Here is an 18,600-nt window from a genome sequence, read left to right as displayed (position 1 = left end):
TTAATTTATACCTGGAAAAATCACTAAATCGAGCCAACAATAATATAACTGCAGGAATGGATTTCTCAGGATCAGAAATAAATAATAATAAATCATCTGCATATAATGATAGCTTATGTATATCCGTCCCACGATTAATGCCAAAAATGTTCTGTGATTCTCTGACAGCAATTGCCAAGGGTTCTAAAGCTATATCAAATAATAATGGACTAAGAGGACAGCCTTGTCTAGTACCCTGAAATAAATGAAAAAAGGGAGATCTTTGATTGTTAGTAAGCACCGAGGCTACTGGAGTATGATATATCAGTTTAATCCAGGAAATGAATGTCGGACTAAAATGAAACTTCTCAAGCACAGTAAATAAGTATAGCCATTCAACTCTATCAAATGCTTTCTCCACATCTAATGAAATGACACATTCTGAAGTGCTATGTGAAGGAGTATAAACAATATTCAATAATCTCCTAACATTGAAAAAACAATAGCGATTTTTAATAAAACCAGTTTGATCTTCCAAAATAATTTGGGCTAATACCTTCTGCAGCCTGGATGCCAGTAACTTGGAAAAGATCTTGGAATCTACATTCAATAAAGATATTGGTCTATAGAATGCACAGTCAGTAGGGTCTTTATCTTTCTTCAATATTAAAGAAATGGAAGCTCTATAAAAAGATTGTGGCAGATTATCCAATCTAATTGCTTCTTCAAAATCCCTGCATAACCAAGGAGAAAGAGTAGCTGAAAAACATTTTAAAAATTCTACTGTATACCCATCTGGACCTGGTGCTTTCCCAGAATTCATAGAGGAAATAACCCCTTTAGTTTCTGCATCCGTTATAGGAGTTCCTAATATTGAAAGATCATCTGATGATAATTTTGGAAAATTCAATTTCCCAAGAAAATCACACATGGTATTATAATCATGAGGGAATTCAGAATGATACAGGGAGGTATAAAAATCTTGAAATGATTTGTTTGTCTCATCATGGTTAACTGTCAGATCCCCATTCTGCTGACAAATCTTACTAATTTGACGTTTAACCAAAGCATTCTTCAATTGACTAGCTAACAGTTTACCCGATTTATCACTATGTATATAAAAATCAGATCTGGTTTTCATTAATTGATTTTCAATCGAAGATGTAAGTAATAAACTATGTTCCATTTGAAGTTCAACCCTTTGTTTGTAAAGCTCCTTACTAGGAGTAGTTGAATATTTCTTGTCAATCTCTTTAATTTTATCAACCAATAAAAGAGTTTCCTTCTTAATGTGTTTTCTCAGACCAACGGAGTAGGAGATAATCTGTCCACGTATATATGCTTTAAAAGTGTCCAAAAGTGTCCTGCAAGAAATATCATCCGTGGAATTAGTTGAAACGAAGAAATCGATCTGTTCCTTCATAAATTTAATAAAATCCGGATCTTGCAGTAAGGTAGAATCAAATCGCCATTGTCTGGCACTAGAAGCTGTATCCGTAAATTTAATAGAAAGTTTTAATGGAGCATGGTCAGAGATGGCTATAATATCATAATTACAACCAATTACTGATGGAATAAAACAAGAGTCAATAAAAAAAAATCAATTCTCGAGTAGGAATGATAAACATGTGAGAAAAATGAAAACTCTTTGTCCTTAGAATGCTGAAATCTCCAAATATCAAAAATTCCATTATCAGTCAAAAAAGAGTTAATATAAGTGACCGACTTATTAGGTAAAGTCTGAGTAGATATAGATTTGTCCAACAAAGGATTTAAACAACAATTAAAGTCACTACCCATTATTAACTTATATTCATTTAGATTAGGTAGAGAAGTAAATAAGGACTTAAAAATCGGGATAACCCACATTTGGAGCATAAACATTAACCATAGCAACCTTTTTGTTAAAAAGTAAGCCAGTAATTAACAAAAATCTACCATTCGGATCCGAAAAGATATCGTGTTGGACAAATGCAATAGAGGAGTCAATAAAAATTGAAACTCCCTTTACTTTAGCATTCAAATTCGAATGGGTACAGTTGACCCCTCCAAAACCTAAAAAAAATGACAATTGTCCTCTATCCTCACATGAGTTTCTTGTACAAAAATAATATGTGCATTGATTCTTTGGAATACTTTGAAAATCTTTTTCTATTTAATCGGATGGTTTAAGCCATAAGTATTCCAAGAGACAAAATTAATGGTCTGAGCTATATTTCTGAAATCAACCCTTTGGTATATAAAGGGTTAACAAAATTATGAACTCATGCATTCGGAAGAGGAACAAAAATAAGGGGCGGACCCGGAAGTGACGACATCGCGGACATTTTAGTAGTTTAAAATCAGCCCAAACAAAGAAACTAAAAAAAAACTGGTGTAAAGAATATAAGTTTTAGAAAAAGACCCCCCACCCCCCACCCAAGAGGAGAAAAGACTTCCCCAGCCAGGAAAAGGCTGGGATAAAGGAGAAATGAAACTAAATTTACCCCCATATCAGCAGAAGGCAACTCTGTATATAAAGGATAAAAAAGATCCACCCAAACTCTAAAGAAATAATAATCACTGTACTTAAACCAAACTTCTTAATATAATTGGTAGTAAAAAAAAACAATAAGAATATAATCACTATTAACTTATAAATCGGGTTAAAACCCAAACAAACCAAAAAAAAATTTAAACTGTGATAAGAAATGCATTATAGGAAGAAGACAAGAGAAAAAAATGGTGAAATCAAAAAAAAAGCCAAAAACATTTTAGAGAAGAAACCGCGATCTTAGTAAAAAAAATTCACCTTCGAAGGATTAATAAAAATGGCCAAAGCTAAAGTACAGTGATTGAAGTAAGTAAAATAAAAAGATTAGTACATCAAAAAAAAACTTTATAACTAGAGTATAAAATATAGAGTAAACCTACACCAATAGCCAGAAACAAAATCTGGTTTTGGAAACAAAAACCATCTTGCAACGATCAAAATCACTCATTTATTAGAGATGAGAATCCATAGCAGTAGGGAAGTTCTCATTCAAGAAGCTTCTCGCTTCAGACGTAGAAAAGAAAACACGCCGTGATGCATTGGGAGGCGAAATTCTGAGCTTCGCAGGGTATAACAGCACAGGCTTTAGATTTTTCTCATAACATTCGGGCATCAGAGGTTTAAAAAGAAGCCTTGCCTTCATTATTTCTGGACTAAAATCTTCCACTAATCGAAAATTGAATTCTTGAAATCTGACCATTCCTGCACACCGAGCCATTCAAATAAGTTGCTCTTTAACATGCACATAATGAAATTGGACAATTACAACTGGTGGTTTAGCTGAAGCACTTGGTGATCGACGCATAATTCTGTGAGCGCAATCAAGTAACGGAGGACTGTCTGGGAATACAGAAGGGAACGCATCCTTTAAAAGTTGAGCAAAGTACTTTGAGGGGTCCCCTTGTTCAATACCTTCCGGGAGACCAAGTATGCGTAAGTTCTGTCTTCTGGACCGATTCTCAAAGTCGACACTCTTGGCTTTAAGTGTTTCCACCTGTTTAATCGTCGAAAGTAATTTCTGCTCCAGTTTTCCAATTATCAAGTCTCGCTTCCGAGTGTCCTCTTGCAAAGTTGCGATTAGAACTTGCTGCTGGTTAACTACTGAATCCATCTTATCCATATAATCTTGAAAAGCCTTTATATCTTGTTTGAAAATTTGTCATTGTTCTTCAAATTTTTCATTTAAAACCTCCAATAATATTTCATGTCAATTCAGTGCGTTTAAGGTCTTTTTCTTCTTCCCGTTCCCGTTAGGATCTTTCCCAGGTTCTCACCCTTTAGATCTAAGAGTCATTTCTGTATTCGTTTCTTCAAAATTCACAAGAAACGCTTAAAGATAAGTCCAAAAAAGTAGCAAGAATCTTTTGGTGTAGGTAAAAGTAAGTTAAATAAGGGTGATCATAGGTTAAAAAAAGTAAAGGTTATGGAGCAAATCTGAAACAATGCTCACTCCATGAGCGTCTCCTGCTGACTCCTATCCATACAATCAATGCCTCTCATCATCTAATACACCACTATCAGGTCACCTCGCATCTTCTGTTGCTCCAAGGAAAAATGTCTGAGTTCACTCAACCTGTTCTCAAAAGGCATGCCCCCCAATCCATGTAACATCCTTGTAAATCTCCTCTGCACCCTTTCTATAGTTTCCATATCCTTCCTGTAGCGAGGTGACCAGAATTGAGTGTAGTACTCCAAGTGGGGTCTGACCAGGGTCCTATATAGCTGTAACATTACCTCTCGGTTCTTAAACTCAATCCCACGGTTGATGAAGGCCAATGCACTGTATGCCTTCTTAATCACAGAGTCAACCTGTGTAGCAGCTTTGAGTGCACTATGGACTCAGACCCCAAGATCCCTCTGAACCTCCACACTGCCAAGAGTCTTACCATTAATACTATATACTGCCATCATATTTGACCTACCAAAATGAACCACCTCGCACTTGTCTGGGTTGAACTCCATTTGACACTTCTAAGCCCAGTTTCACATCCTCTCAATGTCTTGCTGTAACCTCTGACAGCCCTCCACACTATCCACAACATCCCCAACCTTTGTGTCATCAGCAAATTTATTAACCCATCTCTCCATTTCCTCATCCAGGTCATTAATAAAAATCACAAAGAGAAGGGGTCCCAGAACAGATCCCTGAGGCACACTTTTGGTAACCAACCTCCATGCGGAATATGACCTGTCTACAAGCACTTTTTGTTTTCCGTGAGCAAACCAATTCTGGATCTACAAGGTAAGGTCCCCTGGCAACTCATGCCTCCTTACTTTCTCAATAAGCCTTGTATGAAGTACCTTATCAAATGCCTTGCTAAAATCCATATGCACTACACCTACTGCTTGACCTTCATCAATGTGTTTAGTCATATCCTCAAAAAATTCAATCAGGATTGTAAGGCCTTTGACAAAGTGATTCCTAATCATATTATGCCTCTCCAAATGCTCATAAATCCTGCCTGTCAGACAGACAGACAGACATACTTTATTGATCCCGAGGGAAATTGGGTTTCGTTACAGCCGCAGCAACCAAGAATAGTGAAGAGATATAGCAATATAAAACCATAAATAATTAAATAATAACTTAATCATGCCAGGTGGAAATAAGTCCAGGAATGGCACTGACTCCTTGGACGCACTCTGTGAGCCCAGGATTTTTTCCTTCAACTTTTCCAGCAATTCTCCAATCCTCTGGAGCCTCTCCCGTCCCCATTGATGACGCAAAGATCATTGCCAGAGGATCAGCAATCTCCTCCCTCACCTCAAACAGTAGCCTGGGGTACATCTCATCCAGTCCCAGTGACTTATCCAACTTGATGCTTTCCAAAAGCTCCAGCACATCCTCTTTCTTAATGTCTATGTGCTCAAGCTTTTCAGTCTGCTGTAACTCATCCCTACAATTGACAAGACATTTTATAATACCAACGTCTAACAGGGTCTTGTGATCATAAGAAAAATGTTTAAGATGCACATCTGCACCATTTGTTGGAGCTGTAGAGACTTCTGTCATCTTAGCAGAATGAGCTAATTAATATCAAGAGCAACAGATAGAAGTAAAATCTGTGTGGTACAAAAGAGGGAAGATGCCTATAAGGGTGTTTGTTTTTTGGTTGTTTATTTGGTGGTAATGAAGACCCAAATTTGTATTTGCAACCAGGATTTTGAGAAAAGACCAGCATTTATTTTCTCTGAGAAGGTAGTGGAAGCCCGCTTCTTGAAAAACTGTGGTTCTGTTGTTTGCCGAAAGGACAGGCAGAAAGGCATAGCTGGTGGTGTGGTTCTTTTTGTAAGAGATGGAATTACATCTTTAGAAAGAGTTGATATAGGGTCAGAGAATGTTGTATCTTTGTGGGTGGAGTTAAGAAACTGCAAGGGTAAAAAAACCCATTATGGGAGCCACTATAGGCCTCCAAACAGCAGCCAAGGTGGGGGACTGAGGTTGCAAAGGGAACTGGAAAAGGTAAAGACACAATTGTATTGGGCAGCTTCGATATGTAAGGGGATTGGGAAAATCAGGTTGGTGTCAGATCGCAAAAGAGGTAGTTTGTGAATGCTTCCGATATGGCTTTTCAGAGCAACTTGCGCTTGAGCCTTCTCGGGGCAAGGCTATCTTAGATTGGGTGTTGTGTAATAATCCAGATCTTATTAGGGAGCTTAATGTAAAGGAACTCTTAGAAAACAGTGATCATAATATGATTGAATTCATACTGCAATTTGAGAGGGAGAAGCATAAGTCACATATATCTGTATTGCAATGGAACAAAGGGAATTACAAAGGCCTGAGAGAGGAGCCTACCCATGTGGATTGGAGGAGGATACTGGCAGGGATGATGGCACAGCAGAGGTGGCTGAAGATTCAGGGAATAATTCACAAGACGTAGGATAGCTATGTCCCACAGTGAAGCAATTCTCAAATGGCAGGGGTAGGCAACTGTGGCTGACAAAGGATGTTAAGAACTGCATAAAAGCCAAGGAAAGGGTATATGAGGTAGTAAAAGTGAGTGGGAAGTGGGAGGGGTTAAGGGGAGGGGAGATGGGTAATATACGTTTTTTTCATACTTTTATTTTGTAACTACTTGAAATACAATTAAAAAAAGTTTTAAAAAAGGGAAAAGATGAAATATGAAGGTAGACTAGCCAATAATATAGCCTGTGATCTCTGCCTCAGAGGCCGATGTTAGACTGTCTTTAAAGAGAGTGAAACCTCACAAGGCAGAAGATCCTGATGCAGTACCTGGTAAGGCTCTGAAAAACTGTGTTAACCAACTAGCAGGAGTATTCAAGGACATTTTCAACCTCTTATTGCTATGGGCAGAAGTTCCCACTTGCTTCAAAAAGGCAACAATATTACCAGTGCCAACGAAGAAAAACATGGTCTGCCTTAACGACTATCGCCCGGTAGCACTCATATCGACAGTGATGAAATGCTTTGAGAGGTTGGTTAAGACTAAACTGAACTCCTGCCTCAGCAAGGACATGGACCTATTGCAATTTGCCTATTGTCACAATAGGTCTACGGCAGACGCAATCTCCATGGCTTTTCACACTGCTTTAGACCACCAAGACAACACAAACACCTACATCAGGATGCTGTGCACCGACTATAGCTCAGCATTTAATACCATCATTCCCAGAATCCTGATAGAGAAGTTGTAGAACCTGGGCCTCTGTACCTCCCTCTGCAATTGGATCCTTGACTTCCTAACTGGAAGACCACAATCTGTGCAGATTGGTGATAACATATCCTCGTCACTGATGATCAACACTAGTGCACCTCAGTGCTTTGCCCACTGCTCTACTCTTTGTATACACATGACTGTGTGGCTAGGCATAGCTCAAATACCATCTACAAATTTGCTGACGATACAACCATTGTTTGTAGAATCTCAGGTGGTGACGAGAGGGCGTACAGGAGTGAGATATGCCAGCTAATGAAATGGTGCCACAGCAACAATCTGGCACTCAATATCACTAAGACGAAAGAGCTGATTGTGGACTTCAGGAAGGGTAAGACGAAGGAACATATCCCTATCCTCATAGAGGGATCAGAAGCGGAGAGAGTGAGCAGCTTCAAAGTCCTGGGTGTCAAGATCTCTGAGGATCTAACCTGGTCCCAACATAAAGAAATCAAGACAGAGACTATACTTTATTAGGAGTTTGAAATGATTTGGCATGTCAACAAATACACTCAAAAACTTCTATAGTTGTACCGCTGAGAGCATTCTGACAGGCTGCATCACTGTCTAGTATGGAGGGGCTACTGCACAGGACCGACAGAAGCTACAGAAGTTTGTAAATCTAGTCAGCTTCATCTTGGGCACTAGCCTACAAAGTACACAGGACATTTTTAGGGAGCGGTGTCTCAGAAAGCCACTGTCCATTATTAAAGACCTCCATCACCCAGGGCATGCCCTTTTCTCACTGTTACCATCTAGTAGGAGATACAGAAGCCTGAAGGCACACACTCAGCCATTCAGGAACAGCTTCTTCCCCTCTGCCATCCGATTCCTAAATGGACATTGAAACTTTGGACACTACCTCACTTTTTTAATATACAGTATTTCTGTTTTTGCACAGTTTTAATAATCTAGTCAATATACGTAATTTACTTGTTTATTTATTGTTTTATTTTATTTACTATTTATTATTTTCTCTCTCTCTGCTAGATTATGTATTGCATTGAACTGCTGCTGCTAAGTTAACAAATTTCACCTCACATCGAAGCAACAGGCGGAGAGTGAAGAAGTAAAGGCATCTCAGAGAGAAGCCATTTTTAAAAAACTAATCAGGGAAAAGAGACTAGACTGTGCAGGCATGTGACATAGCACGCCAAAAGTTTAAAAAGGAGAGGAATTTTTCAACGGCCTTTTAAATCGAAGCAAGAGGCGGGGAGTGAAGAAGTAAAGGCATCTCGGAGAGAAGCCATTTTTTTAAACTGATTGGGGAAAAGAGGCTAGACTGTGCAGGTGTGTGACATAGCGTGCCAAAGGTTTTAAAAAAAAGACCATCATATACAGCGGCCATCATCGGAGTGGTTACAATGAAAGTAGACGAAGGGAAGGTAGTGGATGTACTCTACTTGGACTTCAGTTTCTAGGTATACATGGTGAGGTAGTAAATTGAATTAGACATTGGCTCAATGGGAGAAGTCAGAGAGTGGTAGTGGAGGATTGCTTCTCTAAGTGGAAGCCTGTGATTAGTGGTGTGCCACAGGGATCAGTGCTGGGTCCATTGCTATTTGTCATCTATATCAATGATCTGGATGATAATGTGTTAAATTGGATCAGCAAATCTGCTGATGATACAAAGATTAGAGGTGTAATGGACCGTGAGGAAGGTTTTCAAAGCTTGCAGAGGGATCTGGACCAGCTGGAAAATTGGGCTGAAACATGGCAGATGGAGTTTAATATAGACAAGTGTGAGGTATTGCACTTCAGAAGGAAAAGCCAAGGTAGAACATATAAGGTAAATGGTAGGGCACCGAGGAGTGAAGTCGAACAGAGGGATCTAGGAATACAGATACAAAGTTCTCTAAAAATGGCGTCATAGGTAGATAAGGTCATAAAGAGAGCTTTTGGTACATTGGCCTTTATAAGTATTAAGAATTGGAATGTTATAGTGAGGTTGTATAAGGCATTGGTGAGGTCGAATCTGGAGTATTGTGAGCAGTTTTGGTCACCGAATTACAGGAAGGATATTAATAAGGTTGAAAGAATGCAGAGAAGCTTTACAAGGATGTTGCTGGGGCTTGAGAAACTGAGTTACAGAGAAAGGTTGAATAGATTAGGACTTTATTCCCTGCAGCGTAGAAGAATGAGGGGAGACTTGATATATAAAATTATGATGGGTATAGATAGAGTGAATGCAAGCAGGCTTTTTCCACTGAGGCTAGGGGAGAAAAAAACCCCAGAGGACATGGGTTAAGGGTGAAGGGGGAAAAGTACAAAGGGAACATTAGGGGGGGGGGGGCTTTTTCACACAGAGAGTGGTGGGAGTGTGGAATGAGCTGCCAGATGAGGTGGTAAATGCAGGCTCACTTTTAACATTTAAGAAAAACTTGGACAGGTACATGGATGAGAGGTGTATGTAGGGATATGGGCCGGGTGCAAGTCAGTGAGACAAGGCAGAAAAATGGTTCGGCACAGCCAAGAAGGGCCAAAAGGCCTGTTTCTGTGCTGTAATGTTCTATGGTTCTATGCCGGTGATAATAAACCTGATTCTGATTATAAAGCAGATAGTGAAAGTTTTTTCAGTTATATAAAGAGGAAAGGGAGGTGAGAGTTGATATTAGAAAATGATGCAGGTAAGGTAGTAATGGAGGACAAAGAAATGACAGATGAATTTAATAAGTACTTTGTATCTGTCTTCACTGTGGAAGACACTCTCAGTGTGCCAGAGGTCTGTGAGTGTCAGGGAGCAGGAGTAAGTGCCATTGCTATTGCAAAGGTAAAAGTGCCAAGCAAATTGAAGGGTCTTAGGTTGATAAGTCGTCTGGACCAGATAGACTACATCCCTGAGTCCCGAGAGAGGCTGCTGAAGAGATAACAGGAGCATTGGTTATGATCTTTCAAGAATCACTTGATTCTGGAATTGTCCAGGAGGACTGGAAGATTGCAAATGTCACTCCACTCTTTAAAAAGGGAGGAAGGCAAAAAGAAAGAAAATTATAGGCCAGTTTGCCTAACCTCGTGGTTGGGAAAGTGTTGGAGTCCATTATTAAGAATGAGGTTTTGGTTTCGGGTACTTGGAGACTAAGAATAAAATAAGTCAAGGTCAGCATGGAATCTGTAAAAGGAAATACTGCCTGACAAATCTGTTAGAGTTCTTTGAGGAAATAACAAGAAGGGTTGACAAAGAAGAGGCAGTGGATGTCATTTACTTGGATTTTCAGAAGGCACTTGATAAAGTGCTACACGAGGCTGCTTAACAAGATAAGATCCCATAGTGTGACAGGAAAGAGACTGGCATGGATAGAGGAATGACTGACAGGCAGGAGGCAGCGAGTGGGAATAAAGTGGGCCTTTTCTGGTTGGCAGCCAGTTACTAGTGGTGTTCCTCAGGGGTCAGTACTGAAACCGCTGTTTTTCACATTGTTTGTCAATGATTTGAATAATGGAATTGATGGCTTTGTGGCAAAGTTTGTGGATGATACAAGATAGATGGAGGGGTAGGTAGTGCTGAGGAAGCAAAGCAATTGCAGCAGGATCTGGACAAAGTGAAAGAATGGGCAAAAAAGTGGTAGATGGAATTATAGTGTTGGGAAATTCATGATAAAGCATCTTGGTAAAAGGAATAACAGTGTGGCCTATTATCTAAACGAGAAGGTTCAAACATCAGAGGTGCAGAGGGACTTCAGAGTCCTTGTTCAAGACTCCCAGAAGGAGATAGGATTAAATATATAGGTCCTCCGAAGATAAAGTTATTAGCCATCTAGGGAAAAAAAATATATATATTAAAGCTATTTTGAATTCCATGGAGCATGTGGGGATCTTCTGATATCCAGGCAATCTTTCTTTCTTCTTTCTTTCTTTTCCTCTTTTTTTCCTGTTTTTTTCAGGCAGGGATGTTAAGGGGGGAAGGGTCAAGGGGAGGGGAAAGGCTAATATTACACTACATTATCCTATCGTTCTATTCATTCTATGTAACTATCTTAAAAATTGAATAAAAAATATATTTAAAAAAAAGACTCTCAGAAGGTTACCGGTAAGTTACAGGTTAAATCTATGGTAAAGAAGGCAAATGCAATGTTGGCATTTATTTCAAAGGGAATAGAATATAAAAGCAAGAAGATAATGCGGAGGCTTTATAAGACACTAGTCAGGCTGCACTTGGAGTATTGTCAACAGTTTTGGGCCCCATATCTTAGAAAGGATATATTATCATTAGAGAGAGTCCAGAGGAGGTTCATAAGGATGATTCCAGGAATGAAAGGGTTAACATATGAGGACCATTTGGCAGTTTTGGGACTATACTCACTGAAATTTAGAAGAATGCATGGGAACCTACTGAATGTTGAAAGGACTGACAGGGTGGATGTTTCCTCTGGTGTGAGTATCCAGAACTAGAGGGCACTGCCTTAAAATTGAGGGGCGACCTTTCAGAAGGTAAGGAGGAATTTTTTTTAGCTAGAGAGTAGTGAATCTGTGTAATATTCTGCCACAGACTGTGGTGGAGGCCAAGTCCATAGGTATATTTAAGATGGAAGTTGATAGGCTCCTGATCAGTCAGAGCATCAAAGGAGAAGGTGAGAAGGCAGGTGCATGGGATCTGGGATCAGCATGATGGAATGATAGTATGCTGAAGCAGACTTGATGGGCTGAATGGCCTAATACTGCTCCTATATCTTATGGTCTTCTGGTCTTCCTCCCACAGTGCTGCTGAGTAGGGATTTCCAGGACTGAGACCCCTAAATGAATGAACAGCAAAATGTTTCCAAGTCAGGGTGATGTGCAGCTTGGAGGTGTTGGTACTCCCATAGTTGATGTTCCTGATGGAGGAGGTCATGGATGTGGGGGACATTATTACAGTCGCAAAGGTGGAGAACTTCATTGAATAGTCCTCAGTGGTACACACAACAACCTGTGATGCAGGGGATGAATGTATAATGCAGTGAATGGATACCAGTCAAGTGAGCTGCTTGCCTTGAATCAGGCTGAAAACCTGTATAGAATTGAAAAGTTGTAAGATAGCATTAACAATGCCATTGCAGTAGGGAGCCCAGTGATTAGACAATTCTACAATTGGAAGGCAGTGACAGTGACATGTTATTACCTCAAATTATGGGGCTTTTCAGCTTTACTGAATTCTTGTTTGTTGCTTTCTGCTCTTTCCTTTCTAATGCTGCTTTTGGGACTTGGTTGGCTGTTGAGAGACAACATACAGTTCAGCACTTGCCACTTTGAACATGAGTATGTCAAAGTCAAGACGTAGGTTCTGAAATAGAGATTAGCAGCATTTGTGACCAGGGGAATAAAGTTAATGCTACAGGTTGAAAACTCTGCACCAGATTTGGGAAAGAAAGAAAATAAGTACTATTTTAAATTGCAGAGAGAATGAAGGAATGATGAATAGGACCAGGTAAAATCTACAATGAATATGGTTGTGGTTTGTCGAGGACTAAGCTGTAAGAGCTAGCCAGCTGTTTGATAAGATAATAAAGGAGCTAGATAGAGAAGAATATGAATTAAGAACATGTAATAGCTGTGAAACGAGTTTCAAATAGAAAGAAAGAATAAAAGAAATGAACTATAAAAGCTGCACACAGCAGAACTGTAGGAAGTGCTCAACAGATCAGGTAAGAGGAAAAACTACGTAAATCCCTCAGATGAAGAGCAAACAGAACTGCCCTTCCCTCAGGCTCACTCCCTCAAATATTCCCCTTACCTACACATCAACAATTGTTCTGAAAACTGGCAAGTAATATCAAAACAACCTGCAGGAGCTTCTATAGAAATATAAAAAGGGGATAGCTAAGTAATTGCAAGACTCCAAGAGAGTCAGACTGGGGAATTAATTACAGGAAACAAAGAAACAGCTGTCACAATGGAGGACATTATAAATATCCTAAATATATACAGATGCGTGAATTTCAAATGGCACGGCAGAACACGTAATGATCTCAGTCATGTGGGGCAAAATGTTGGAAAAGAAAATACAATTAAAGACAGGCAAGATTCCAGAACCTGATGGTGTGTGTATGAGAATCAAAATCTGGGCAGCCATTGGCTGAAAATTTTCAGAAGATAACAGAATGGAAAAATTAATAAGTTGAGATGGGGATGGAGAGGGGGGAAGGGAAGAGGGGGATGGAGAGGGAGGAAGGGAAGAGGGGGATGGAGGAGGGAAGGGAGGAGGGGGATGGAGGGAGGGGATGGTTGATGTGGGCAGGAAGCTCCAGTTCCTGGAGATGGTGCTAACCATACTTTGACCAGACCATACTATGGTCCACCGAAGACAAAGAAAATCATTCTGTTGGAGCTCACAATACCCATGGGAGGAAGGATGCAAGGAGGCTCAGGAGAGGAATTGACATCTAGAGTGTTCGGATTAATTAACCAACTTCACAATCCATCAAAATGTATTATTGCCATACGCAGTGCACATCAGCAAATAATCTTTTCCGTGTATATTTTCTTTATATTTATGCAAACGTACAAGACTTCAACCAAAATTAAAATCAATTCTGATGTCTTCAAAGCAACAATTCTCAACAAAGGGCACTGAATATGTTTTTATGCTAGAGCATCAGGCCTAAAGTTGCCTTGATCTAAGTGACATGGAAAGTAACAGCTACTCATTCTGTGTCAGAAGAAGAAAAACTAACATCAATAACCTATCCCTCCCCCCAAGTATAAGTTATTTAACTACTGTTCCGTCATTCAATGCAATCGTGACACACTCATGTCCTTTAATGAAAATTTGATCAAAGACGTAGATCTTGAGGATTCTCCTTCATCACGCAAAGAAGTCAAGGGATATAGGGAGGGAATTTCAGAATTTAGGGTAATAGTACATCAATTAACGATGAAGCAAAAAGGTTTCTTACAGGAATGTATACCCAGTGGCCACTTTATTAGGAACACCTGTACACTTGCTTGTTAATGCAAATATCTAATCAGCCAATCATGCGCAGCAGCTCAATACATAAACACATGCAGGCATGGTCAAGAGGTTCAGCTGTTGTTCAGAACAAACATCAGAATGGGAAAACATGCTCAAAGTGACTGACCATCAAATGATTGTTCGTTCCTGACAGAGTGGTTTGAGTATCTCACAAACTGCTGATCTCCTGAGATTTTCATGCACACAGTCTCTAGAGTCTACAGAGAATGGTGCAAAATTCATAAATTATCCAGTGAGCACCAGTTCTGTGGCCAAAAATGCCTTGTTAATGTCAGCATCTCTAAATGCACAACATAGCAAACCTTGAAGTGGACAGGCACAGCAGCAAAAGACCATGAACATACAAAAATACCTCCTGGACCTCAAAGTGGCCACTAAGTGTAGAAGAATTGGTAGTCATTGTGTTGCTGTTTGTATATATTTCAATGTAGTTTCTCAATCTTCACATTCATTCCTTTATACTTTACTTGTATTTAAGATCCAGGTTTCTGACTGATCTAATCACTTTCAATTTGTTGATAAAATTAAGTCATGCTATATTTACATCATCTTTCTTCTTGCCAGCTTGTCTTCTTTACTTCCTTCTTCTTAGACCATTCCTCAGGACCGCTGTTCCCAAAAGGAACCATAATGTTCATATCCTCCATTTAAACCTCCTAAGTACACATTACTAAGTCTTACACAGTCTGTCGTCTCACTGGATCTTCAATACACTAACATAATCTAAAACATAACTCTTCTCTGCACCCTACAAATTCATCTGATACTTGATTTGTCCCAGCCTGTCGATAGTTCATGATTATTGCACAGCTCTTGTTACATGCACCTCAAATTTCCTGATTTGTATTCTGCCCTCTTTTACGTTTGAAGGTGTACATACAACTTCGAAAGTACTACTTCCTGATTTATATTATGTTCTGATTTAGCTTGAGAGTAGACTTACTACTTCAACTGTGTTATTTCTTTGCTCCACCTTGTTATGAAGGATGAACAACTCTGATGGGCAGAAGGGTGCAGAGTCGCCCATGCCCCCCCCCTTTTGGAGAATCGCAAATCGCTATTATTTCGATGCTGTTATCAAGGAAGTAAGAGAGACAAAGGAAATCTGCCAGGGCAGTTGTTATTGATAACAGCTCATGAAAGTTAATGAGAGAGAGACACACAGCTAAGAGTTACCCAGGGTGGATCGGCTCCTACTAATAAAAGAAGAGCAGAACCATTGATTACTGCTATTGTCTTTTGGAGAAAGATTGTGTACTTGGTACAGTTCTATTCATTGAAACCCCTTAGGGGGCAACCAGAGTGGGCTGGTTTGATGGGTTACATCATCCCAACCTGATTGACACCTGAGACCCCGTGAGTGGGGATAAAAGTGAGGTCTGGGGTAACACCCCTCAGACACACCAGGAGAAACGCTAGTGAGCATCAGAACCCCCACGAGACAGGGTGGGAGACCAGAGACCGAACGAAGGGTCGGTAAATTTTAACTCACAGTGTTTTGTAGTGAGACCGGCAGGGGCTTGTGTGTGTGTCCACCCTTGCCTGGGTGACGATTCCACCACGGAAGAACGGTCTAGCTAAAGGATGGAGGGGTCATACGTAAATGGCCACAACAACAACGCATTGACGGATCAACATCGTAAAGGAAGGTTGGCAAGATAATAGCTGTTACTGTTCACATGTTTTTCTCTCTCTCTCTCTCCAACAATTGCAACACATCGACAAACAACTACTGCAGCCTGCATGAACTGAACTGAACTTTATATTTCCATCTGACATTTCATTATCCCCTAGACAACGATAGAGCTTGTTTCATTAGTGATTATTATTATACCCACACTTTTAGGTTTAGTATTGCTAACGTATATTCTCTGTATATTCACATTGATATTATTTTGTATATTTTTGCTAATAAATATTGTTGAAAATAATATCACCAGACTCCAACAGACACTTATATCTTTGCTGGTAAGACACCCAGTTACGGGGTACTTAACAACCTAAACCAATTCTACTACATAATTTCCTAAACTATGATCCTTCTCCTGTCCTGTTTAATCACAGAGATACACCACTCCTTCACTGACCCCAAATCAAAGATTCTCCTCAGAAGAAATTACCTTGATTCATGCTGCCACAATTCATGTTCACACTCGTTGAGATGACACGGCTTGTGAATATTGATATTACTGGCTGTGCAAGGAGGCTTCACTTGTGCTGGCTGTGTATGCTTCGCTGTGGCGATGGACTGCTGCATCTCCCACTGTCTGGCAGCATTACTGATAGCCAAGCGCCGTTTCTCCTGTTGAGGAACAAACATTTAATACTTCCAGTTCAGATTGTGGGTGGCTCCATAAGGTTGTCATAGCAGGGATGGTGGGCATGAGCTCCCACTACCAATTAAATGCTTCCTATGGCACGAGTCTCAAATAGCCTTTGTCAACCAATCCTGGTCCTGGCCTTCACTTAGCTATGAAGTCTGGTGGAACCATTTCTGACATGGTAAAAGACAAAGGCACGTTACAGGTGCATTAAAACTGAATGCACCAGGTAGATGGGCCTCATCAGCTGTGGTTGGCAGCTCATTTAGGAGAAGGAAACCTCAGCTGCTTTTCCGCTACATCAACTCATGGGGAAGGCTTCGGGAGTAAAGCTTGAGGAAAAGTCTGGTGCTGAAGTTCCTAAGGCAGTACTATCTTCAGTTCCCACTGACTGGCAACGCTGCTGGTGCCAAACTGTTCTCTACTGTTCCTTTGGATTCATCATTTATGTGACGAGGGATAGCCTGCTGCATGGGTAACAGCTTGATCTCCATATCATACTGCCCTGGCTTGCGAATTGACTTTGACATACAGCCAGGATGCAACATCCATGGTTGACCCCGACTAAAAAATAAGATTATGGTTTTGAGCACTGAAGCAAAATCAGAAAGCTTCTGAATCTGATGAACGCTCATTAGCATGGAGTTGGGGGAGGAGTGGCTGTTACAAAGAGAAAAGGGGGAGCAGTGATAGTCCTGCAGACAGGTTGTAGTGAGACAGGAAAGTGGTTAGACGTTTCCACATTGGTGCAGACAGGACCTATATGTTTGTGGGGGGAGGGGTGGGAGAAGAGAGAATTTGCAAGTGTTGTTGAAGAAGGATTAAGGTGTTGTGGCAGGAAAAAAGGACTCTGAGGATAGAACCAGAAGGGAGATAAGATGACCTTGAAATAGAAGAAATGAATTCAGTGAAGGGTGAAGTTCTATTTGGAAAAGCAAAGTAAACGAAGAATGTAATATACAGTGCAAAAATTGAGGTCACAGAAAACAGAGTACAGCGAGAAGGAACAGAGTGGAAAATCACAGGAGTGCACCAGTGAATTGAATCAGAGAGGAAAAATGATACAGTAAAATTAAAGACTACTATTGGTGCAGTGAGGAATGATATTGGCTCAGAAGTTCAGACCTTGAATCAGTCTGGGTGGAGTTAAGAACTAGCAAAGAGCAAGTCATTGATGAAAGTAACAATTAACACATTTAAGCAATAAACAGGTTTAAATCAAGAATTAATGGGCGATATAAGGAGGGTAATATAATAATCATGTGTGGTTTTTAACTTCCATAGAGGTTGGACAAATCAAGATGCAAAGGAAAACCACAGACAAACTCATAGGGCATATTCAGATAGTTTATTGGAGCAATACATTGAAGAACCAACCACAGATCAAGGCTTTTAAATCTGGTAACTGTAATGAGCAGAATTATTACACTCATAATGGATTCAAGTAAAGAGTGATCATAACTTAGTGGAATTTCAAATTCAGTTTGAGGCTGAGAAACTTGGGCCTAAAAATAGAGTTACACACTTAGATAAAAGGAATTAAACTGTTAGCAGGAAACAAATGGCCAAAATGGATTGAAGAAATAGATTAAAGAATAAACCAACAGATTCAAAGTGGCAAATATTAAAGCAGATATTGCATAAATATTTCAGATATTGTGTAACTATACCACAGTCAAGGTTAACAGCCAGAACAATTGAAACCTCTGCACAGCCAGTAAGTTACAATCGCAGTGATCATAATATGATGGAAATCATCCACAGTTTGAGGGAGAAGCTGAAGTCAGATGTATCAGTATTATAGTGGCATCGGAGAGGAGCTGGCCAAAGATGATTGGAAGGGGACACAAGCAGGGATAATGGCAGAACAGCAATGGCTTGAGCTTCTGTGAAGAATTTGGAAGGTGCAGGATAGATGTCTGGATCTGTTGCTCAGAAGAGAAAGGGGTGAAGTAGGGTAAGGGGAACAGAAAGGAGATTTGGTGCACGCGAACCAGATTCCCAAATGGTTGTTGCCTCCTGGGTGCCAGGGTCAGATTGGGTCCAGAGCAGTTTTAAGTGGGAGAGTGAGCAGCCAGAGGTCATGGTTCATGGAGTGACGGCATTCTGCAAAGTGAGTTCAGGGAGTTAGAAGCTAAGTTA

General features: G+C 40.1%; 1 protein-coding gene across 3 annotated transcripts in view; it reads right to left on the bottom strand.

Moving 5' to 3' along the window:
• The window catches only part of LOC132378741 (leucine-rich repeat-containing protein 49), a 153,644-nt gene that overhangs the window by 43,284 nt on the left and 91,760 nt on the right, over positions 1-18,600 (bottom strand). For 2 of the 3 annotated variants that reach the window (XM_059945855.1, XM_059945854.1), the window contains exon 12: positions 16,258-16,439. In XM_059945855.1, coding sequence (XP_059801838.1) covers positions 16,258-16,439 — 182 coding nt within the window. Of the gene's footprint in view, positions 1-12,286; positions 12,377-16,257; positions 16,440-18,600 lie in introns of all 3 variants that reach the window. The other variant, XM_059945856.1, reaches the window with a different exon arrangement.

The sequence above is a fragment of the Hypanus sabinus genome, chromosome 21 (assembly GCF_030144855.1).
Source record: "Hypanus sabinus isolate sHypSab1 chromosome 21, sHypSab1.hap1, whole genome shotgun sequence".
NCBI classification, from domain to species: domain Eukaryota; kingdom Metazoa; phylum Chordata; class Chondrichthyes; order Myliobatiformes; family Dasyatidae; genus Hypanus; species Hypanus sabinus.
This window is presented reverse-complemented; position numbering and strand designations above follow the sequence as displayed.